This window comes from Ambystoma mexicanum, chromosome 11 (assembly GCF_040938575.1).
Source record: "Ambystoma mexicanum isolate Mex_15411 chromosome 11, UKY_AmexF1_1, whole genome shotgun sequence".
Lineage (NCBI taxonomy): Eukaryota > Metazoa > Chordata > Amphibia > Caudata > Ambystomatidae > Ambystoma > Ambystoma mexicanum.
This window is the reverse complement of record NC_090934.1, coordinates 772,745,852-772,771,780: the sequence shown is the minus strand read 5'-3', so window position 1 is coordinate 772,771,780 and position 25,929 is coordinate 772,745,852. Positions and strand designations below refer to the sequence as shown.

Sequence of the window (25,929 nt, the reverse complement as noted above, 5' to 3'; positions counted from 1 at the left end):
CCGACTATTGACCTTCTGCTAGTCAATAGGGCTCACCATTGGTATACTGGACATGTCGGTGTTGTCGTGACTTGCGAGGGTCTGTGCTCCATTCGGTATGATATCCAAATAAAAAAGACATGTCAAGCGCGCAATTACGAAAAGATTATGCTTCTTTAGAAGTGCACTATGGCATTGTTTTCTATGGTCATAATTACTTTCCATGATGCTCCATGAACCAGGCACAGATGTGTAGAAAACAGCTGTATGGTTAAAAAGTAATACAATCTGGTAAATATGCAACTCATCATTCGGGACTCTCCTGAGGCAGCATAGAGTTGAAATTGCATTTGGAAGCAATCTACGAAACTTTCTGAGTCGATGCTCTTTTGTGTACAGTGAGTGGTCGTACCTATACGGGGTAAAGTGAAGGCTGCAGATGCGTAATCGATTGGCCCTCAAGTCTCCCAAGATTGCCTCGACTCTACTTTCGAACTCGTGCACCGGAAATCCACAACGTCTAACCCATTCTCTTGTTAAATCAATATTAGTTGGATGATAGTGCCCATACTTTTGACATGGTTCCTAGAACCGCAACCGAAAATCATACAAGCCATTCCCACCCTGCCAGCCCCCTTGGGGGGGGAACGGACAGAGGTGCGAACTGCCATTGATAGTGGAGCGGGGATGGAGGGGCATGAGGCATGCAGAAAAGGGCTGGAACACTGCTGAATGGAGACACTTATGTGGATTGCAGGTGGCGCGGCCTGCTTCAGAGGAACCTGCCTGGAGACACTGGGTCTGGCTAAGCCATGTGAGCAGTGCCCCCTGCACAGAAGATATCTTTGAAGTGTACAGGGTGTTTGGCACCTTGGCCACTCCCGCCCTGCCAGCCTGGCCACGACAAGTGAGCGTGTCCTTGATTCAATGAAAAATTGAAACAACTATTCATAAAAGATGATTTTTATTTTATTTTGTTGCTGATGTTGATAGCACAAATGTAATACAAATTGTATACTTTGGGTTGCAGCACAGTGTGGGAAAATCCCCTGTACTGACCGCTGTCACTGGGGAATTTGGCTCGAATGGCACCGACGACACACCGACGACACAGGCGGGTATTACTTGTCAAATGAGGTATCCATGCCTCCCATGAAGCCACCGTGTAAACGCATGATCAACCAGCCTGTACCACCTGTGGAAGAGAAACATACAAACTGTATTTAAATGAACATGATAAGTGTACAAGCCTTAGTTGAAAATGCAATCTTGTATTCTATGGCATAGTTGCGAGTACAAATATTACTTCAAGGATCAATCAACTTGGGCTTTAAAGTGTAGACACATAAAATAAGTGAACACCCATGCAGTTCATAACATTTGGGGGACAGAGAAAAATTGTTTCTTGGTTGTATGTGAAAGATACAGAAGATGACCACTATGATTTCAACAGAGCGCAAGAGATTTATTGAGTTGCCAGACTACATTCGTTTGGAGGTGATCAAACAAAATTACGACAATATAGGAGACAAACATGAAATGTTAACGTTGTTGTATATAAATTCTTATATTGGTGCCACAGAGGCCAGCAATTCCATGTTAGAATTCTTGTCATCTGCTATGGAGTGTTCTTGTATGTCATCTGCTATGGAATGTTATTGCTATAGATTCTTGTTCTTTAACCACTGACAGTTAGACTCTGGAGATTGCCTGTGTTGGGGGTCTCTTGCTAAGCTGCTTCAAACAAATACAATAAAGTTGTTTCAACTCAATGATGACATTTCTTGCCTTCAACTTTACAATGGCGACGAGGATGGGATTGTTTGATTATCCCTGTTGAAGCTGACCAGAAGCAGAGACCCCCGACGACTGCCCCGTAGTGCTGAGAGGCTGCGTTACGCTGGGCTACAAGGGTGCAGAAACCGAAGGAAGGAAGGAACCGAAGTAAGGGAAACAACCTTGCAGTAGGCTGTCTAATTTTGTCTCTCCTGTAACGTGACTGCGGAGTGCTGATGCGGACCCTATTATAGAGGGGTTTTGACGCCGTCATTTCTGCGTACAGCGACTTGCCTATGAGTCGGATTGCGCTCTGGATGGTTTAGGAGTCCGTGGGGAGAGAGAGTTATCGTGCAATGATGGACCAGTTCGCAGCGTAGGAGGAGGCGCTGCAGCCTCGATCCGCGAAGATACGCGTGTCGTTGTGGCCCGATGAAGCAGCGCGGTGGATGCGAAGCCGAGCTGAGGAGCCTCCATCCGAGAAGGTACGTGTGAGGCAGTTCCCTGCTGAACCAGCGCGGCGTATGCTGAGTCGAGCCGCAGGGCGTCCATGCGAAGCACGGCGTTGCAGAGTCGAGCTGCGGAGCGTCCATCCAAGAAGGTATGTGTGAGGCGGAGCCCCGCTGAATCAACACGGCGGCTGTCGTAGAGAGAGGCTCGCCGAAAACAAAGCTTGCCATTGGACAAGGCGCGTGGCCTACCACGCCCTACCCATCACGTGGGACGCATTATCAGGAAGTGCTATTCCTTCTGAACGTGGCTGTGGCGCTGCATTTTATTTCGCCCTGAACGTAGCTGCGGTGCTGCTTTTTGTTTAACTGTCTATGAGATTTCGTTATACTAATCCTTAGAAAAGCGGAACGTTTGTGAACATTGCCCAGGACCCCTTGTGGGAAGGCAAATTTTGGTTAGGACCACTGTGAAGCACTGAAGGTGAGAAACAGCACGTTGTTTTCCTTGGAAGTCAATTGATCACATCGATATTTGATCACAGAGTTCATTTCTTGTCTAATCTGCTAAAAGCAAAGGAACTGGACAATAAACCTGCAAGAGTTTGTTATTATAAGCCCAGGGTAATTTTCCCACGTAGCATCTATTGTTAGCACCATGGAGGAGTGTTATCTGGTGGTACTACTAACTAGTGTGTAAAGAGGCTATCATAGTAAGACTATATCTGCAACAGAGAACATGGCACTGTCTGGTGTTCCGGGTCCACAAGTGTTCATGCCCTCGCCGGGTCCCACAAGAATTAAATGGGCACCCTGGAAAAAGGGTTTTCTTCACTATGTTAAAGCTACATGCGGAAATGGCATGTCTGCTGAGCGAAAAGTAGCAATGTTAATGCATTTTCTGGGTTATGAAGGGCAGAGGATATATGACACTTTACCCAATGTTTCGGAGTTGGATATAGAAGAAGGCGCAAATGACTTTGATCTTGCTCTGATCAAACTTGATAAGCATTTTGAGGCTAAGACCAGTATGGTGTTGGAAAGATATCATTTTGGCATGAGATGCCAACATGAAGGAGAATCTGTTGAGGATTGTATAACTGCCTTGAGACACTTCAGTTAGCCTTACATTGTAAATTTGGGGGTGATTTGGAGGAACAAATAAGGGATGATACATTCTGTAAATGATAAGATACGTGAACAGATCTGGTTAAAAGATGACCCAAGTTTAGATGAAGTTATTGGCATTGCAAAGAGAATTGAACACACACTACAATGTGTGGCAAAGTTGTCGGTAAAGGAAAATAAGTTGCCAGTAGGAACTGAAGTGTTAAGGGTGGGAGGTAAAAAAGGATCTTCCCCTAAGGAAAAGAAGAAACAAAAATCCAGACCCAATAGGCGTTATGAAAATACCCAAGTGAATGGTGGTGGGGGGGCAGGGGGGGTATGAGCAAGCCAATAATCACACTCAGAAGGAAAATTCCCGATTTAATGCAAAGAGGGAAGAAAGATTGTGTTTCCGATGTGGGAGTGCACGCCACCTATCAACATCTCCCATATGTCCTGGGAGGCGTGCAAATTGTAATATATGTAAGAAATGGGGTCATTTTGAGAATTGTTGTAAAAACTATCGAATAGGAGCAAGTGGTAAAGGAACACTTTTCGTTGAAGATTATGATGGTCCCTCCGCAGAGGAGGCGGATATTTCTGAGAATGAAATTGTTACGGTTCATATGGTAAAATGCTTACAAAATGATGAATGTGAGCATCCCTCAGCATGGATAGAGGTTTGTCATGTTAAAATGCTTGCTGACTCATGTTCTAAGATCACCCTAATGTCTAGAATGGTTTTTGAAAATGTGATTGGATTCGCTATTGAGCATCTACGCCCGTCTGATAAGACCCCTGGGGGATATAATGGTGATAAAATAGAGATTTTGGGATGTTGTGATGCAGAATTCAAATTCAAAGGGAGGGTGACACATGGAAGAATATATGTCACCAAGAGAGGAGAAATGTTATTGGGTTGGAGGGAGCAAAGAGGGTTAAAAATCAAGTTAGATCCCAATGGTGAAGAACAGGTTCTCAATGTGTTGTACCCTCCAGAGTCAAACGGTAAGAGAGCCAAATGTGAAATGGTAATGAAATACCGTGAAGTGTTTTGCGAAAGCGTAGGATGTCTCAAAGGAATGGTTCATAAGATTGTGATAAAAGAAGGGAGTAAACCAATTGCCTCAAAGCTTAGGCCGTTACCGCTGTCAATGCGGAAAGCCGTGCGGAATGAATTGGTAAAATTGGAGAAGGAAGGAATTATTGAGCCGGCCAAGGAAGTAGAGTGGATTTCTCCCGTCGTGGTGGTGAAGAAGCGAAATGGAGATTTGAGGGTGTGCATCGATTTGAGAGAGCTCAATCGCTGTGTGGTGGCGGATCGTCATCCTCTACCAAATATGGGAGAGCTTTTGAGCAGGATTGGAACTGCAAAATGTTTTGCTAAACTGGACATGGCAAGTGCTTATCATCAGATTGATTTGGATGCAGAATCACGCAAGTTAACTGCTTTCATTACGTATGAGGGCATATACCAATTTAAGCGCATGCCTTTTGGATTGGTATCTGCTTCCTCGGTGTTCCAGAAAGTGATGGACAAATTACTAAAGGAGGTCAATGGAGTATGGTGTTTTCAGGACGATGTTCTGATTTGTGGGAAAGATGAGGATGAATTGAGAAATAGGCTTGAGGTGGTTCTAAAGATATTTAAGTCGAGAGGAATAACTTTGAGGGGTGAGAAGTGTGTTTTCATGACTCAGGTAGTAGAATATTTGGGTCATGAGATATCGGAACAAGGTCTCAGACCTAAAAAGAATTTAGTGGAGTCAATTGTGAAAACTCAATCACCAAAGAATAAGTGTGAGTTGAGGTCATTTTTGGGTACTCTTGAATTTTATCATCGCTTTGTGGAGAATTTTTCTGATTGCATAACGAATTTGAGGGCATTACTGAGGAAAGGTACTGAATTTGTGTGGAGCAATGAATGTGAGAGAGAGTTTGAGGAGATGAAGAGGAAAATCGATATGGCAAAGCCATTGTCGATGTTTGATACCAGAAAGAGAACAATTTTATCTGTGGATGCTAGTGACACTGGCATAGGAGTGGTTATGCTACAGTCAGATTTGGATGGGAAAGAGATGGTGTTGATGCATGCGTCCCGCATGTTGAGGGGAGCAGAGTTAAACTACTCAGTGCTGGAGAAAGAAGCTCTGGCATGCCACTGGGGAATTGAAAAAATGAAGAATTTTGTCTGGGGACAGGAATTTGTTTTAAGAACCGATCATAGATCTTTAAAATCAATTTTTGAAAACAAGGGTCTTGACAAGGTATCAAGGAGAGTAGCTGGATGGGTAACTAGACTACAGTGTCACAAATTTGTAATTGAGGTGGTTGCAGGTAAAGAAAATGTTAAGGCTGATCATGCCTCAAGGGTGAAGCTTGAGGATAATGTGGCTGATAATGACAGAAGTGTGTGTGGAGAAAATGATATGGTGTTTGCTACTGTAGAAGGGGTTATACTGAAACAAGAGTGGATTCAGGCTTTAAAGTCTAATGAGATGTGGAGACAGATTATGACTTTTGTAGAAAGTGAATGGCCAGAGAAAAGACTATTATCAAGTGAAGAAAGGTCAATGTGGGAGGTGAGGAATGAATTATCAGTGAAAGGAGAGTTGTTATACCGCTGGGACAAATTGGTTGTTCCCGGATGTTTGAGAACTAAACTAATAAGTCGGGCACACCAAGGTCACATAGGTGTGTGTAAGACAAAAGAAGTTATTAAAGTTGACTACTGGTGGCCAGGGATGGATCGTGAAATTGAAAAGCTTGTGGGTGCTTGCACGGACTGTATCAAGTCAGGGAAAAACCACCTTGCTGTATCCCAACCAATGGGGAAAACTAGTACCCCAGCGGGTGTGTGGCAAGACCTGTCTATGGATGTTTTGGGTCCATTAGATATGGGTGTGGGTAAAGGGAGGTTAATTCTCGTACTGGTTGATATCTTTTCTAGATGGACAGAGTTTAGGATTTTGAGGAAAGTTACTTGTCAACGGATAATAGAATTCTTGGAAGATGTTTTTGAAAGGGAGGGTCTGCCTAGAAGCATCCTCACTGATAATGGCCCACAATTCGTGGGGAAAATGTTCTTAGAGTATCTTGGTAAATGTGGTGTTAAACACAAAAAGACACCCTTATACTACGCTCAAGCAAATGGGATGTTTGAGAGGGCCAACAGATCTATTATGGAAGCTATTCGTGGAGTGAATGTGAGTGGTCTTGACAGAAAGGTAGCTGTGAGAGATAGATTGTATGCGTTAAGAATGGCTCCACAAATAGAGACAGGAATCAGTGCTTTTGAATTGATGAGAGGACGGAAAGCTAATACTTGTGTACCACCTGCATGGTTGGGCAGGGCAAGAGAAACGGATGCAGTGGTGGATGATGTGAGGAAAAAGATGGATTCCCGCAAAAGTAGGTGGGTGGAGAGAGTTAATGAGAAATATCCAAAGAGGAAAACTGTAGTTGAGATTGGGGATTTGGTGCGTATAAGAAGGGCGGTTGTCTCCAAGAAGGGGGAGCCACTCTATTCAGAACCAGTTAGGGTGACACAAATCTACAAAAATGATGTATGCGTGGAAGGTGGTCAAGTCTGGAGTTTATCCAGAGTTGCAAAGGTTAAAAGATAGATGTGCATTTCCAAATGTGTCCGAGATATCAGATGTTGCATTTCCAATGTGCGGCATCTGAAAATACTAGATCATTCTTTGATGTATAATAAAGACGTTTTTTTAAGGGGAGGGAGATGTGTTGTATATAGGTTCTTATATTGGTGCCACAGAGGCCAGCAATTCCATGTTAGAATTCTTGTATGTCATCTGCTATGGGGTGTTCTTGTATGTCACCTGCTATGGAATGTTATTGCTATAGATTATTGTTCTTTAACCACTGACAGTTGGACTCTGGAGATTGCCTGTGTTGGGGGTCTCTTGCTAAGCTGCTTGAAACAAATACAATTAAGTTATTTCAACTCAATGATGACATTTCTTGCCTTCAACTTTACAAATGTCCTATGATAAATTGCATGTAGAGCACACTTACACGTTATTAAGATTGCAAGGGCGAACTGTTGCTCGAAGTTCATGCATAAGCACCATCATAATCCTCAACGCGGACCTTGTGAGGCAGGATGCCCTGAAGTCATGCAGCTCGGTAACGCATTGCGGCGGTGTATGGTCTTCCGATATGTAGGCCAAGCATCCAGAGTTTTCTCTGCAGCAGTAGCTCTCCTCCTCGGTTGGCATGACCTTGCACCGATTGCAGGTACACCCGGTGGAAACGTCTTCCTTGCGACTAGACTAAGGCTCATGATCCGGGGATTCGTCCTCCCAACTGTCGTCCGATGCCCCATTGTTTCCGCATCTCTCTCTTTCAACTAATTCCACCTCCAAATATTAAGGCTCGTACTGGTAGGGCTGTATTGTTGCCATTATATGACAAAATTAAAATCGATAGTAATGCTAGTACTAGTATCTGTTCGCACAGGCTACGAGCAACAGAAATAGCTGAACAGAGCAGAAACCAGTCACAGGATATACAAAAAGAGACAGTGAAACAATTGAAAAAGCAACTCTGATGTTGTCTTATGAGAAGCAGTCTGTTTATACTTATTGAGGAAAGAGGCGTCCTGCCATTTCCATGGAGACGCTCCATTAGCTGGCGCACAGAGAATGTTGACACAAGACGTGCATTCGCATTGTGAAATGGGCTGTACGCGTCTAGTGATGTCAGCTTCAGGGGCTGGGGATATCATTTAGTGCCGCAGGGGCCCTTGAACTTAGGGCAATGGATAAACGGATAAGATTAGCACAAGATGGCCGTGCCCTGCTGCCTGATTTCGCATGTGTAAAAGTGGGGAAAACTAAGGAAATGTTTTTACAATCGATCACCAATTGCTTTAAACCACATGGCCGAACGCTCGGGACAATAATATTTTTGAGCGCACCATTCCTTTAATTTGTAAATAAATAAGTGTCAGGGCTCAACATTTTTCAGTGTCAGCCACCAGTGATTTATACGGCCCTACCCACAAGAGGTCTGGAAGGTGTTGAAGACTTTTTAGGTTGGAAACTTGTGGGTATTTGACAAAAGGATAACCATGTTATCATAGTAAAGGCAGTGACAAATGTTGACCTTGAAAAATATGGGCATAATGGTTGATGTTCTAGTATAATTTTCTGAAAAATTGGCTAAGTGGGTATAGAATGGGTGAACATGAATTTCCCTCACAGAGAAGTTCACGATAGACCTCAGTTGAAGGGCATTTCCTCCAACAGATCAGGTACAGTATGGGCCACAATAGTGCATGTTATTTCAAAAACAATATGTCAACATAAGCTGCAGAAGTGAATGTTTCCCCCACAAACAAGTAACCATGAACTTCAGTAGTCAAAGCAACATCACCTTCATTGAGGAAACTTTCCCTAAAATAGAAAAGGGCCTTGTGGGATGCACCGGTGCAAGGAAACTTTCCTTCAACACAGGACTGGAAAGAAACAGTGCAAGCTTTCATAATAAAAAATAGGTACTACTTGGGACTCACTAGTGCAAGCTTCCTTTGAGTAGAATGCAAGCTTCCCTCACATACCATAGTCTTAGCATTGTCCTTAGCAGTTCCAACTCCACTCACAAAGAACCATCACAGGAATGGCCTCAGTAGTGCAAGCTCCCCTTATGTAAAACAGCATGTGTCTCCCAAGTTTAAGCTCCACGCACATATAAAAAGGTGCAGTATGGGCCTCAGCAGTGCAATCTGTGATGAATCCAATGGAGTGATTGCGGGTTCCCCAGCGGGAACCTCCTGCCATGTGGCATAGGGACAGCAGTCGCTTCCTGATCCTGACCCTGGGGGTGGTTATATGAGGGAGGATCAAATAGGAGGAGACAACTACTGGGGAGATTTCATGACTTCATTGGATGAGACACAGTATCCCCCATTTTTCCCATGAGGAAAACCCTCTGACACCCAAGACCTTAATGGCCTATAGTGAGTGTATTGTTCCCACTTATAGAAAAAGTCAAGAAACCTTTTCTCTAGACTGCTCTGGTCAGACCCCCTCCTTTGACCCAAACACCCACAACTCACACAGAACATCTTTTGTTTCTGATGTGCCTTTATTTGAAATCTCTGAGGAAAACCATCTAAGAGTTAAAAGTCCAATGGCATCCATGGACTCCAACTCACATAACCAACCAGGTACTGAGACCACGAGGAAGATGAGGGAGTTTGGTCAAAGTGACAGGAGCTCAAAGTACAACATGCAAGGTAGTTGTTTTTCCAAGTCGTCAGTGCGTGGGACATTTAAAGATGGCAACCACACTATTGGCTCAAGAAGTGCAGGAGAAGAAGTTGAACCCCAAGCTGAGGCTCATGAACCCGAGGCACACGGACAGGTGTGGTGGAATGGAGAAGGCCACTTGGACAGGAGGAGAAATGCCACATGCGAGCAAGAAGGGCCATGGAGTAGCTGGGAGCCGTGCAGAAACTCCTGGATTTAAGCTCCTCGAAAGTAAAACAGGTGCAGTAAGGGCATCAGCAGTGCAATCACATCCCACATGTATTTGTCACAGTATGGGCCTTTGCAGTGCCGGCTCCCCTCACATACAACAGTTGCAGAATGGGCCTTTGTAGTCCATGCTCTACTCACAAAGAACAAACACAGTGGTATACGGAGTGGCGGTTTACACTCTGCTAATATAGAACATGCATAGCATGGGCCTCCACACTGCAGGTGTCCCTCTAATGCAGTGGTCTTCAAACTTTTTTGGCCTGGGCGCACCCTGAGCAAAGTTTGGGCAGGTCAGGCCCCCCTAAAAGTGCCAGATGGACAGTATGTAGAAATCGCTATGAACTTTTGCGTGCCGTCACCGCACCCTACTCCGAGTACAGACCCTGGGCTCTCCCCACCCTACTCCCACCACTATCCCAGTGCTGCCGCCCATCCTGCTCCAACCACAGTCCATAACACAAGCATACACACATCCATACACATTTAAATAAAAAATAAACCGCCATAAATGTACCTTCTGCAGGGGCCTGCGCGTGGTTCCTAAAATTCCCTGCTCCAGGTTGCTGTGCCCGTATGTGCGAGGAGGTGCAGGAGCACCCCCTCGCACATACATACATTCAGTACCCCAGCCAGCATTTCCAATGAGCTATGCAAGGCTGGCGAAGCAAAACACCCCCAGCGTTACATGGCTCAGTGATCATGTGCGGCTGGGGAAATGAACTGTCAAAGGCAAAACAGTGTTTCCCTTTGACAGTTCAGCCAGCCCTCGAGCACTCCCTCAGCTGGAAAAAGCAGCTGAGGGAGTGCTCAGTGTTTCACTGTGCTGGCTCCTCGGCTCCTCCATAATGGGTGAGGTGGCCAGGGGGTGGACGCCCCCTACCGATTATGGATGAGCCGGCAGGCTTGGACTGGCCTATAGGGCAATAGGGCGATGACCGTACCAAAAATACAAAATGCTAGTGTAGGCCAGTGAAAATGGCTCCTTTTTTGGCCAATGTGGGACAGTTTGAGGAGTTACTTCACTATGCAGCTAGTAGTTTTGACCATTGTTGCTGAATAAATATTCTTTAAATATCACAATTTGTTTACATTTGAACGTGTTACGATTTGAACAAAAAACAACCCCTTGGGTACTATTCAAACAGCCTGTGACTAAAGGACTGAATATCCATTTGCAACTGCTGGCCATTTTTTCATTGGTGCCCAAGATCGTTTTATGGTCCAGTCTGACCATGTGAGCTGCCCCTTCCCATTTCCTCCAATCTTAAAAAAAAAAAAAATATATATATATATATTTTTTTTTACATTTCATGCTGGCCTCTGGCGCCCCCCCTGGAATGCGGACTCGCCCCGCTGGGGCGGCGTGCCCCTCAGTTTGAAGACCTTTGCTCTAATGTAACAGGCATAACATGAGGCTCAGCAGTTAATAGGCACTGCATGGGTTTTTGCAATGAAAGCTTCTCTATCGTAAAATAGCCACAGCATGTGCTTCTGAAGTGCTCCCTTTATGGATCCAGGTACTCTGTAAATCTCCTCACATCCTGGCGTGCTCCCAGACTGCAACATATAATAGTCACAATATGAGCATTGGTAATGCCTGCTCCCTCACATAAAATATCCACAGCATGAGTCTCTGCAGTGTACCCTTCATGCATGTACGTCCTTTGCAAACGTCCCCACATTATAATGTTTTGCCACATATAACAGTCACAATATGGGCCTTGGAACTGCCTGTTACGTTCACCAGGAATAGCCACAGCATAGTTTTCTGCAGTGCTTCCTTCATGGGCATCAGGTGCTCTGCAAACTTCCCCATATCATGTTCTGCTCTGGGACTAGCACATTTAACAGTCACAATAATGGCTTTGGTAGCTCCCCTCACCTAAAATAGCCACAGGACGGGTCTCTGGAGTGCTCCCTTCATGCATCCAGTTCCTCTACAACCTTGCGCACATGATATTGCATAATAGTGGTAGTGACTGCTCTGTCACATAAAATGGAAACACAGCTTGGGCCTCTACAGTGATCACTTCATTCATGTGGGTCCTCTGCAGACCCCCAACCCATTATTCTATTGTGCAACTTGTCCTCCCAGCTTGCTAAATTATACCATTGAGTTCTCCTGTCAAGGATGCATATTTAAACAAGAGCTGCAGATTCTTAGCTGGCCTTTTCCTATTTACAGGAATAGAGCACACGTGGACACTTGAAGAAATGTTAACAATAAAGCTATCAGGGGCGCTGTTGTGCGCCGAGCAAGATGGCCGCTTGATGCGTGAGCTCCGTGGCGAGCGGACCTCATAATCCTGTTCTTTGGCGCCTTTCCTATCTGCTGCCGTGTACGGGGTACACGATTCTGCTGCCACGGCTTCGGGGATCCAGCGGACCCGATCCGGCTCTGAATCGGAGCCGGGAAGGGCTTTCCCTGACTCCGTAACACCCATCCCCCCGCCTGCGGCGCTCCTGCGCGCCGAAGACTCGGCCCCGGCGGAGAGTGGTCGTACCCGCCGGGGTCCTGCTGCACTGCTTCCCACATCTGCCGGGCATCGGTGGGGGCCGACGTGCCTCATCCCTTCCGGCGGCGGGGCCGACGGGGGCCCGGGATCGTGGCCCGCCGGCAGGGCTGCGGCTTCTGCTGGGACGGTGCGGCCTGGGGCGGGCTGCCCCCGTGTCCCTGGAGGGACGTTGGACCTGTGACGCGGCCGTCCCGCTCCCCCCCCTGCTGCACACTTCATCTTGGGCCCTCCTCGCCCTCTCCGGAGGATCTCCGCGACCTGTGGGGGGGTCGCCGGAGCCTCTCCCTCCCGACAGCACGCGCTGCACTGCTGGAGCGGCGCGGCGCCCGGGTACGTGCTGCGGGGGTCTCACTGCCTCCGGGGCCGATCCTGCGGCCGCCGCCTCGGTGCTCCTGCAGCCCTCGGGCCCCGCTGGGCCGACCCCCCTCCTGGGGTGATCTTGTGGGCCGCGGCCGGCCCCGGCGGGGGGTGGACGAATCCGCCTGGGGGCCTTGCTGAATTCCTTCCAGCATCTGCGATCTGCTGGGGGGGGCCGGGCTTTCGTTCCCCCTGGTGCCGGGTGGCCTGGGGCGCGCCGCCCCCGTCATTCTTGGAGAGGCGCCTGGACTGATCCCTTGTCCCAGCTTGGGAGTCGCCGTGTGGTCTCCTCTCCTTCTTCCTTGGGACCCAGCAGGGGGGTCGAGGGGACCTTCCCCCCCCTGCTTGCACACCCTGTGCTGGTGGGGCGACGCGGCCTTTGGGTGCGTGCTGGGGAGGCTCCATTGACTTTTCACGCCGGAACTGCCGCCACCCTGCCTCGGGACTCTGGGGTCACCCCTCCTTGGCGGGTCTTCCTCTCTGCGGTGTGGGGTATCTGAGGCCCACAAGCAACGACGACTGGCTCCGCCTGGTGAGCCCTGACCTTCCTGGCTCTCCTGCTCTGGGGCCCAGCTCTAGCTCCCCCCCCCTTGGGGGGCTACTCGGCCTTCACCAACCTCATATTGCGTTTACCTTGGCTGGAATCCCTCGTTCTGTGTGGCCCTATCGTTCACTGGGGGCTGGCCTCTCCCCGCCTCAGTACTATGGAGGCTACTGCCACTCCACCCGGAGCGATACTCTGCAGAAGGGCTCCGTCAATACCGCTGGTCCCTACTCTTCCATCTCTGGCTGTCTTCCACACCTTCCTGATCGGGCGGGAGCCCTGCAGCCTACACTTCTACGGCATAGTCTCGTGGCCACGATATTCCCTGCCTCCCTCTCTTGTTACGCACCCTACCTGGATTATTGTCTTACACGGCCTGGGATCCCCCCGTCTCCCTCTTGGGGCTGCTGGTGACTCCCCTTTACCCCACTCAACCATCACCATTGTCAAAATGACCAAGGGGGGTGCGAGGAAACAGAGCTCCATCAACATGTTTGCAAAGGCGGCTGTGAGATCCCCGGAGGACCCCATTGAACGGGCCCCTGTGGCGTCGTCGTCCGCAGTGGCACCTGAGCCCCAGGGCATGATGGACTTTATCAGGGAGGGTTTCACTGCCCTACACTCAAAACTGGACGATATGAACGGCACAATATCCTCAATCAAGGGCCACATCGAGAGGACCGATAGCCGCGTGTCTGAGGTCGAGACACGGGTCGGCTCCGCCGAGGATGCACTGGGTGCACTGCGCTCCGAGGTTGTCGCTCTTTCGAGCCGAGTCCTCGAGGTGGAGAAGAAGAACGAGGACTTGGAATCCCGCTCAAGGCGCAATAACCTTCGCATCATCGGGGTCCCTGAGAACGAGGTGCACGAGCCAATGGAGGACTTCGTTGAGCACACATTAATGTCACTCCTGGATTCGCCCAAGCTCTCCCCCCACTTCGCTATTGAGCGGGCGCACCGTGCCCTTACCGCTAAACCCAGACCCGGGGCTCCGCCTCGTCCCATCATCGCCCGGGTCCTGAACTACCGGGATCGTGATACTCTACTCAGAGCTGCAAGGGTCAAGGGCGAGCTCTTATTGGGAGGTGCGAGGATTCATCTTTACCCCGACTTCTCGATCGCCGTCCAACGAGAACGCAAGACTTTCCAGGCTGTGAAACGGAGACTGCGAGATCACTCCATTAAATATGCCATGCTCTACCCTGCCAAACTGCGCATAGAACACGCTAATCAGGTGTTCTTCTTCACGATCCCGGAAGAGGCCTCCAAGTTTATGGACAAACACTTCCCAGGCTGACTTCCTTCTCTTGTCCACAACTCTGCAGCTTCCCCCTTGGGCCCTGCGGGGGGAGGCCGGGTCCAGCCCTTCCCCGTCGCCGGTGCCGCATTGATCCTCTCTCCCGGATTCGGCTTGTTCAAGTTTCTCCTTTCATTTCAATGATGTGCCATACTGCTAAGTGCAAGACACCCTGCTTAAGTTACATTCAATGTTTGAAGTTGCACCTTGAGCTCTACTGGTCCTGCTGCGGCCCGGAGCGCTGCGGTCAGCCTGGCCTACAGGCCCCAAGGCGCTGATGACTCTGGTTTGGTTTTGGTTGAGGGGGTTTGGGATTGTCATTCCTCTGTTTGGGAGGGGGATGTGGGTGGGTGTGGGACATATTTGGGGTTTTATTATCAGAAAATTGGCACTGGCAGCGAGGGCGGACTGGGGTGCAGCACTTACCCATTGGTCTTGGACACCTTTTTTGACTATACCACTAACACATCCATGGCAGAGGGGGACTTAACCTTTGTGAGTTGGAATGTGCGGGGGTTGGGAAACTATAGAAAGATGAGGCAGCTCCAGCTGCAGGCTGAGCGCCATGGGTTCAAGATCCTCTTTTTGCAGGAGACACATGCTCGCATGGAACAATGCGTGCGTTTCGCCAAAACCTGGGGCCCCCATAGGTTTATTACCGACTTCTCTACTCAAAGTCGTGGGGTCATGACCCTTATTCACAAGAGTCTCCGGTTCACCCTCATCTCTTCACATATTGACCCCCTGGGCAGGTATGTTCTGTTACACGCCACGCTTCAAGGGAAAGAAGTGGTTTTGCTGAACATTTATGGCCCCAACCTCGATGACCCTGAGTTCTACAGACAGGTCACGTCCCTTCTAGATGGCTTCCCCCTTGTTCCAATTCTCTGGGGAGGGGGGACTTTAATACTATCTTTGATGTGGCCCTTGATAGATCTGGGACCAAGCCCCGTCATCTTTCCAGGGCAGCCTATGCTGCATTATCATCTCTGCCCCGGTTGGCCATGGTGGATGCATGGAGGTTCTTTTACCCCGACTCTCGCTTTATTCATTTTATTCTTCAGTCCACGACTCATACTCCCGAATTGACCGCTGGGTGATCTCCAATGTCCTGGTTAAAGACGTGAAACAGTTAATGATTTTACCCAGAACCTTGTCTGACCACTCTCCAGTGACCATCACCGTGAGTTGGGCCCCTGATTCTGGCCGGTCCCGCTGCTGGAAACTGAAACCCCTTGCCCTTCTTGATCCAGAGTTTCATTCCGAGCTCGAGGACTCTATTGAAGAGTTCTTCGAGTTAAACACAGGCTCGGTACCATCAATAGCCACACTATGGGAGTCTTTCAAGGCCTATATTAGAGGGATTGCAATTTCCAAGGAAAACGGAGTCCTCAAATCAATTAGGAGAGCCCTAGCCGAGAGTGAATCCAGGCTGTCGACCCTGGAGGCTGCATGTTCACTTCACTCTTCTCCGGGTAACCTAGCGGCCATTGGGACGGAATTGGATACATTTCGCTCCCTGGCTGATCGTGAACAGAGGTTTCTGGACAACCCAGGTATCGCGCGGAAATACGGGGAGGGCGAGCGCCCTGGTCGATTCCTCGCGAGGTTGATCCGACATGAGACGGGTTCCCCACACATTCTTGGGATTGAGAGACTGGACGGCTCTTTGGCTGTCTCCTCCCGGGACGTCAACACGGAATTCTTTAATTTTTACGAGTCCCTATACTCCAATGCGGACGAAGTATCAGTGGAAGAAATCGACTCCTTTCTCAAATCCCTTCCCTTGTCAACTTTATCCCCTGAGGCCGCGGGCTCTCTTTATTCCCCACTCACACTGGAAGAGCTCTCCGATGCTATCGATTCCCTATCCTCGGGGAAAGCCCCCGGCTCCGATGGTATCCCAGTCGAATTTTACAAGTCCTATAAATCACTTCTCCTTCCTCACCTGTTGGCTGTGTGGGAGGAGTCGGTCGAGACATGTGTGTTCCCCCCTTCACTACGTGAGGCCACGATTACAGTATTGCTAAAGGCTGGCAAACCTCCCTCGCATTGTGGATCGTATCGTCCGCTTTCCCTTATAAACTGCGACGCCAAAATATACGCAAAGGCCCTGGCTCTCAGGTTGGCCCCCATCCTTCCGTCCATCATTCATTCCGATCAAGCGGGCTTTGTCCCGGGGCGGTCCACCTCCCTGAATTTACGGCGTATATTTAATATAATTGACAGGATTAGCCCAGAGACTCAGGCTGTAGCGGCTACGCTGGACATGCAAAAGGCCTTTGATTCGGTTTCATGGCAATTCCTTTGGCGGGTTCTCGAGAGCTGTAAATTTGGTCCCTCCTTTCTCTCTTGGGTCAAGCTACTCTATTCGTCCCCCGTGGCTAGGGTCCGTACAGGTGACCACTGCTCTCCTTCCTTTGGGATCGCCAGGGGGACGAGGCAGGGGTGCCCATTCTCTCCTTTGGTTTTTGCAATAGCCATAGAGCCCTTCGCGGACATGCTTCGTCATCGCCATGCCCACAGAGGCCTCCGTACTGCCGGGAGGGCGGACATAGTTTCCCTATATGCAGATGACGCGTTGCTGTTCATTCGCTCTCCATCCCTCAACTTGCCTCCAGTGCTGGAGGATATCATTTATTTTGGCCGGGTCTCGGGCCTTAGGGTGAATTGCTCGAAATCCACCCTCTTCCCACTCACGGAATGCACTCTCCCCCCCCCTGGCACTCTGGGATTCACATGGGCTCAATCCACGTTCACTTACCTGGGGATAGCAGTAACGCGCCAGCAGGCACTAACCCTCGAAGAGAACTTCCGGAAATACCTTACACTCCTGTCTGTTAAGGTTTTAGCATGGGACAAGCTCCCGATTTCTCTCGCGGGCAGAATGGGTCTATTGAAAATGGTGGTGTTACCTCAGCTGCTTTACAAGTTTGCCAACGTACCCTTGTGGCCAGGCGCGGACTTTTTTCGCGACTTGACTCGTACAATTAACTCCTTCCTTTGGCACTCGGGAGCGGTCCGGCTTAAGTATGAGACCTTGTCCACCCCCATGGCCAGGGGGGGCTTTGGTGCCCCTGATTTTCTCAAATATTGGCTAGTATCCCAGATACAATATGTCTCCCATTGGTTTAATACAACTGACCCCCCCCCACGTCCGGCTCGAGAAACTTGCGGTCTGTGATCGCGAAATCCGCTCTTTGGTTATACAACCCGCTCCTCAGGTGCTGGACTCACAGAGTCCGGTAGCCTGCACATCCCTTGCATTAGCCAAAACATGGAAGCTGCTTGGAATAGCCCGCGCCTTCCACGGCAACCTTCCCCTCTGGAACTTCCTCCCGGGGGTCTCCCAGGTCACACCACTTATTGTTCGTCGCTGGGCCGAGGCAGGCTATGAGCTGCTGCGGGACGTGTTTGACCAGGGCATATTCATCGAGTGGACTGATCTTCCCCTACCCTTGAGGAGTGACCGGAGTGTCTGGCTTCAATACGCGTCTCTCCGTAAGACCCTTAAGCGTAATTATCCAACATTCCCTGCGTTACCACCAGACGACCCGGCCATTGAGGAACTCACTTTCCCCATCACACATGAATGGTAAAATGTCTAGGTTATACTCCATGCTGCAGTCCAGATCCTCTCCAGAATTTTCTAAACTCAGGGAGTCTTGGGAGAGGGACCTGGGGGCGGAAATATCAGACGACCCCTGGGCACATATATGCGACCGCACTCACCGGGTGTCCTTTAATTCCCAATTCAAACTCATTCAGTTAAAAGTGCTGCATAGGTTCCACTATACTCCTGCTAGATTGCATCGCATGTCCAGTGAGCATCCTTCTAGTTGCCCTCGATGCGGGCATGATGACGCGGACTACATCCACATGATCTGGTCCTGCCCCCGCCTCTCACAGTTCTGGGGAGCGGTTTGCGCGACGGTATCTGCTATGCTCGATCACCCCATCGATCCTTCTCCAGCATTGTGTCTCTTCCATGATCTCCCTGGTCTCCCTCGTAACTCTAAAAAACTGACTGGCCTCTGCATGCTCTTAGCGGTTCGGTCCATCCTGCTCTGCTGGCTTCGCCCCTTTCCCCCCACACATGCCCAATGGTTAAAGGCGGTTACTTGGGCCTCTGACTCTGAGGAAACCTGGTCTCACATGCAACCTACTCACTCCAGGCCTAGGGACATCTGGCTTAGATTCCGCTCCTACTTGTCCGACCTTGACATGACTCCGGCTGCTTCCCCTCCACCTGCTCTTTCTTACTAGTCTGAGAGTTCCCCCCATATTATTTTGATCAGCCTCCCCTCCCCGTATGTCGTTTGTAATTCTGTTTTTTTTGAGTCATCTAATGTGCAATCTCCGTATGACTGTTTCATGATCTGTATTGTCAGTCTGTACCCGCTGGGCGCTGTTCGCCTGTTGTTTTGCTGCCATGCTGCCTAATAAAAAAGAATTAAAAAAAAAAAAAAACAATAAAGCCATCATAACAATGCATATGCAAAGCACTTTATCTGGCTTCAAACTAGTTTTCTTAAAGCAATAATCTCCCACTTTTTCCACGTACATACTGGCCCAACACTGCCATTCGAGCAATAGTAAAGTGGAGTGCGGGCGAGCTAACCGGGCTCATCCTGGCTTAATGAGGGGTACGCATGGTGAATGTTTTGGCCATGCCGACATGGAAACCCCTGCGGTCTGATCCCAAGGAGGCTTGCAGTGCCGGCGCCAGGTGCGTGGAGAGTGGAAGACTTCCCGATCTGTGCGGCCGACCCTGTCAGCCGTACCGCCTGGTCTGCCCAGTGTAATCAGAGGCCCGGGAGGAGCCGAGATGACTGCTGTTCGCCTGGTGTGCCCGTTGATGACTCAGTGACGTATCGGGGCTGCAACGGGCTGCTGTGGGCTGCTGTGACTCTGGAATAGTGAAGGACTGGGTGTTCCTCTGAGAGTGGACGGACCCCGTGCGCAGAGTTGGCGCATTGTGTGGCGACTGTGCGCTGGTGTTGAGACTGCTGGATGACTGTGGGAACTGCCCGGATAACGTGCAGTCGTTGCTATATTTTGTGCCCGATATCTGTGTGGGCATCCCTAGCGTGTGGCGCTGCTGATACTATGTCAGGGTAACTGTGGGGTGTGAGGCCTCAGAGGTGCCGGTGGTGGGCCTGCACGCCCGGATACTCAGAATCTGAAGCTCACAGTGGTGAGGCGAGGGTGGTGAAGATTGGAGTGCCACAATGTGGTAACTAGTGAATCTGTACAAGAGTAACAGTGGAGGGCCCGGAGGTACACCTGTGCGCGGCACTTTGCAGTGCTCCTTGGCGGCCGCTGGAATGCAGACTCGCTCTTGCTACAGGGGAGCCAGAGAGTGCTGAGTCCTAGGGGCAGTGCAAGTGTGGGCCGGGCTGCATATCTTGATCCGTTCACATTGCCCACGCTGACCAGTGGGGATGTCTCATAAAATGATGAAGGGTGCTAAGAAAGGGGGAGGAACAGACCGTTTCACACAAACAGTTGCACGACAATCCGAGGCCCCTGGGGAGGCTGCCCAGTCTGCGGGCCCTCTACCAGCCCGTTCACGGGTGCCATCTGATATGCAGTGCATGCTTCAAATGATGCAACAAGGATTTGCAGCAGTAAATGTGAAGCGGGATGGTACAGATGTTAATGTGGCATCCATGCGAGCCCAATTGGACAAGGTGACGCAGCGCATCACAGAGGCTGAGAGTCGAATAAGCTGAGGAAACAGTCATGGGATTACAAATGGCAGTCTCTGCTTTGACAAGGTATATGAAGCAGATAAAAGCGAAGTGCGAAGATCTTGAGTCCAGGTCCCGGCTGAACAATGTACATATTATTGGGGTCCCAGAGGATGATATACGCGGACACATGGAGACGGTGGTTGAAGAAATGTTGCATAATCTACTGGACAACGCTAGCTGGTCGCCGCACTTCACAGTTGAAAGGGCTTATAGGGCACTGGCAGCAAAACCCAAACCGGGCGTCTATCCCAGACCAATAATTGCACGTATCATGAATTACTGAGACATGGATTTGATATTACGAGTGGCCAGGGAGAAGCGTGAGCTCTGTTTGGACTGCAACATGATTCATATATACCCAAACTTCACAGTTGAGGTGCAACAGGAGCGGCATACTTTCCTGGGCGCAAAGAGACTGTTACGGGTGAGGAATACCCCATATGCAATGTTAATTCCGGCACGGCTGAAGATCCAACACAAAAACAGAGCATATTTCTTCACAGTCTCGGAGGAGGCTGTATCCTTCATTGAGGTGCAGATTCCGCGGGCGGCTCCTGCACCCAGAAACTCCTCTAATACCTGAAACGTAATGATACTGCAGTGTTGTTATAGAGATAATATTGAATGTTGTTTGGCTATATGTGTGTAGATGGTAACATAGGTCACAATGGGCTGGTGGCAGATATCTGTATCCTGACATCCATGTGATGTGTGACACTGATGCATTAGCCCGCACTGCATGGTAGCAACTGTCCCTGCAACAAGTGCTAATGGTTTGTTCTGGTTGGGGATGGGGGTGGTAGGATAGACATGGGCAAGTTTGGGTGCGTCATGGGTATGAGGTAGGTGGTTCGGAGGTTGGGTTTTTGGTAAAATGCACCTGGCGAGGGTAAGAAGTGGATGGACAGTGGTAATGCATACGATAGCCATTGGCAGAGATACATATCTACACTTGTGGCACAGACTTGAAACCGCATATTGGTTTCCTTAGCAGGAATGTTCGGGGGCTAGGGAACCCAATTGAAGCCTGCAAGATAGTCACCTACGCTAACAGAAAAGGGGCTAACATTCTATTTCTGCAAGAGACACATATGCGGGATAGGCAGGCAGTGAGCTTTGCACATGGGTGGGGTACGCAGAGGTATTTCACATCATACTCATTGAGAGCCGGGTGGACTCTGATCCATCGCGCCATACACTTTGTACAATTGGGTACTCCAATAGATGTGGGCGGGAGGTACGGGCTGTGTAGACGAGAAGTCCTGTTAGTGAATATATGCTCTATATCAGCCGAAGGGCTCAGACGAAGGGCTCAGCCTCCGATGGCGAGATAGAGCAATACCTGGAAATGATCCCAACCACCTTGCTGTCCAGAGAAACTAGTGCAAAACCGGAAGAACCGGTGACAGTAGAGAAGATTGTAGACGCCATTCTGGCTCTCCCCAATGGCCAGGCGTCGGGCTCGATAGATACTGTGCTGGGTTCTATAAAGAATTTAGAGACGTATTGGCCCCATATATCTTGCAGCTCTGGGAGGAGGTGCTCCTGAAAGGGGTACTACCCGAAAACAATAGGCAAGACCATTATAATTTTACGTATAAGGAGGCGGATGACTGCGGATCCTATAGACCTTTATCGCTTATAAATATAGATGCCAAAATATTTGCTAAGGTCCAGGCTGTCTCCCCTTATGTCCCACACAGTGCACACGGATCAATCCGGTTTCATACCGGTGCTTTCGACTGCAGATAACTTAAGGAGATTCTACAATGTCTTAGCGAGAGTACCGCCGGAGTCGCGGGCAGTGGCAGTATCTCCAGATATGCTGAAGGCTTTTGATACAGTATCATGGTCGTTCATGTTTAAGGTTTTGACTAACTGTGGTTTTGGGCCTCACTTTGTTAGATGGGTTAAACTATTATACATGCAACCGGTAGCTCATGTGTGAGTAAATGGGAGACTGTCCCCGGTGCTGTGGCTTGGGATAGATACCGAGCAAGGATGCCCTCTATTGCCCTTGCTTTTTGCACTAATTATTGAACTGCTAGCTGACCAGATTCATGACAGGCATGGGGGGGCGGGCATACGCCTGGGTGGCAGACCCGAGATTATATCTCTGTACGTCGATGATATCCTTTTATATATAAGAAATCCTGAGGCAGATCTGGAGGGGGCACTGGGGTGATCTTGGAGTTTGGCAAATACTCCAGGCTACATCTAAACACTAGCAAGTCAGAGATATTTCCCCTGACCACAGCTACTCAGATGTCTTCACATACGGCTGGTCTTACGTGGGCAGGGGCACAGTTTCCGATATTTGGGGATCCACGTTGCCAGGTCGGCCACACAAACATTTGAATTGAATTATAGATCTTACTCACCGGCAATCCTTCACACCTGCTTGACCCAATGAGGGTGACCAGGGAGACGTAGAGAAAGTTGAATATTCACCTGGATATTGCAGCTCCATATGACAAGCGCCTCTCACTCTGGTGCATGCCGGCTTTGGCGCCCACCACCGACAGGGCGCTGGAGCTGGTTTGGAGCAGAGCTCCCATCACTGCAATTGGGGACCTTTTTGTAGGTGGGCAATTCGTGGCATTGGAGGATATTAAGATGTATATTGGGGAGGTATGCCGGTCAGACGCTGAGATAGCGGATGCCTTTGCCCAATTCTATGCAACATTATACCAAGCCCCAACTCTATCTCTGGACCCGACCCTCCTAGACGACGTGGTCATTCCCATTCTGTCGGCTCAACAAAGGGAGATGCTGGACTCCGAGCTCTCAGAGGCCGAAATAATAGAAGCCCTTGGACAACTGCAGCCGGGGAAAACCCCGGGCCCGAATGGGTTCCCGGTTGAAACCTGGCAGAAACTAGGGGGTAGTAACACAGCACCTCCCCTGCATCAGATGTTGTTGGCCGCCCGGGAGAGGGGTTCCCTTCTAGATGATCTGTGTAAAGCAACTATCATGGTTATCCCCAAGCCTGATAAACCCCAGGAGCAATGTGCCTCTTATAGGCCAATTTTGCTGATTAACGGCGAAGCCAAGGTCCTGGCCAAACTCTTAGCCAACCGGCTCCAACTGGTGGCGAACACGCTGATACACCCGGATCAGTGTGGTTTTATGCCCCACAAATCGACCCAAATGAATTTGTGTCGACTCCACCTGGCGCTTGAACGTGCCCCTATCCTCGATGCCCCGCTCGCCCTGTTGACAATAGACTTTGAAAAGGCATTTGAATCGATCCGGTGGGACAGCCTCTGGGAAATCATGACCCGCATGGGGTTTGGGGAGAGCTTTCTAGGCTGGGTAAAACTATTATATACAAACATCCAAACAGAAGTTAAGGTGAATGGGTGGACCTCCCGATCCTTTCCCCTAGGCAGAGGCACGCGACACGGGTGCCCCCTTTCCTCCCTCCTCTTCGCCCTTGCGATTGCACCGCTAGCACTGTGGCTTCGCCAGAGCGGGGCATGGACGGGATTCAGATGGTCCGAGGGGCACGAGGACCGTGTCTCTCTCTATTCTGATGACCTTTTACTATACCTGGCCAAACCGGCCCGCAATTGCCCCATAGTAACCCAGATGCTCGTCACCTACGGGGAATTTAGCGGATTAAGAATTAACTGGAGGAAGTCGGTACTTTTCCCCGTGAAGGGGGGAGAGCGAGTCGACTCCACGAGATGTCCATACCGGTTTGATAGACAGGGTTTTAAATACCTGGGGATCTGGATAACATCTGACTTAACCAAATATGCAACGCATAACCTCCAGCCGATTGTAGACAGGTTTGCTAGGGACGTTCATCACTGGAAGCTTCTCCCTTTGACCCTCATGGGGCGCGCCGCACTCTTCAAGGTGATGTCACTTCCAAGATTTTTATATGTCCTGCAGAACACCCCACTCATGATCTCCACCTCTGAATTCACCCGCATTGAACCCCTCCTTAGGGAACTCATATGGGGGGGAGGCCAGTCACGCATAGCATTACGCACTCTGCAGAGGTCGGTTTGGGAGGGAGGGATTGGTGTGCCCCGCCTCCAGACCTACTACTGGGCGTCACAACTGGCGGTGGTCAATGATCTGCTTCATGGGGACCGGGCTCTACCTCACATCCAGGCTGACCTGGAACCCACGCAGGCAATAGACCCGTTACAGATACTATACCAGTCCCCACGGAGACCTCCCCTTCTCACGATCGAGGCCCACATCACTACCATCTGGAGACAGGCACATGCGTTCGTTGCGTGGGGTAATAAAATAACTGCAGCGCAACCCCTATGGCGAAATAGTAATCTTCAGGAAATTGGGAAACTTGAACCATGGCCGCGATGGGTGAGGGCAGGAATCCTGAAGGTTGGAGATGTCCTCAGTGATGGGAAAGTGACCTCGTTTGAGGACATGCAGTGCAAATTCCAATTGTCCACAACTGAACGATATCACTTTATGCAGCTGACCCACGCCCTGCGGACCCATATACCTCTAGAAGGCATGATCCCTGACTATACACCGATAGAACGCAATATGATCCCAGCGCTTATCCCCAGTAAATGCACATCTATTCTCTACAACGCCATCACATCCTTCACCACCCCCGAGTTATCGAGATTAAAGACCAGGTGGGAAGCAGATGTGGGTGAGACAGACCCGGAGGACTGGATCCAGGTCCTAATGCATCCGTGAGAGGTGGCCATCTCCTCTAGGCTCAGACTGGTGCAACTCAAAATCCTCCATAGAGTATACTACCCCCGAACCGTTTTACACGGTTGGAAGGGGCAACAAATCCAAACTGCCTCCGCTGTGGGGAAGAGGAAGGCACCTTCTATCATATTCTGTGGTCATACCCCCGGATCCGCACCTACTGGAATGCCTGCTGCACGGAACTGTCCAGGGCACTCACCTGCCCTATTGAGCTTTATCCGAGAGTTTTAATTCTGGGCGTACCTGACACATCTTACTCTAACAAATGGGAAAAACTGTTATTGAACACTGCGGTGGCCCTGATGAAGCGCAATAGTGCGCAAAAGTGGGGAGTGCCCGACCCCCCGACGCTTGAACAATGGATACTTGACATGGACTCATGTGCCATGATGGAGCACCGGGTTTATAGCGCACGAGGATGCCCGGCCAAGGCATCCAAGATATGGGGGAAATGGGAAGAGACTGGACCCTGATAACCAGAGACTATGGTGATTACAACGGGAGTGAATGGTTGGGGGGGATAGGGGGGAGCAGGTTATGGTGGCCTGTGTTAATCAAAACACTATGTGAACTTGCGATTGAAGGTGCTGTCCTGGAGTGCTTCTAAATGTTTAGGTTTTCAATTTATTTTGTGGGTGCTTTGTTATCACCCCCTACTTTGGGGCTTGTTTTGTTTATGTCATAAAACACAATAAAATGTTTTATTAAAAAAAAAAAGATGTATATTGGGGATGCTCCATTTCAACGGTTGAACTATTCTAAGGTATGAACGGCTAGCGCGACATGTTGGCCGGTATATCTGGCAGAATCCACCCTCCATTTTTGTCTTGCGTATGTTATGTCTACCACGGTATCCAGGAAGAGTATATCCATGCATTATAACTGCCTCAAACAGTAAACACTAGGATGGGTGCTAATATTAGGAAGAAGTGGAG

At 49.5% G+C, this 25,929-nt stretch overlaps 1 protein-coding gene across 1 annotated transcript in view; it reads right to left on the bottom strand.

Moving 5' to 3' along the window:
- Positions 1-1,021: 1,021 nt before the first annotated feature.
- SINHCAF (SIN3-HDAC complex associated factor) overlaps positions 1,022-25,929 on the bottom strand; it is a 123,628-nt gene continuing 98,720 nt past the window's right edge. Inside the window, exon 6 of the mRNA XM_069623678.1 lies at positions 1,022-1,174. Coding sequence (XP_069479779.1) covers positions 1,108-1,174 — 67 coding nt within the window. The 3' untranslated portion in view covers positions 1,022-1,107. The remainder of the gene's footprint in view (positions 1,175-25,929) is intronic.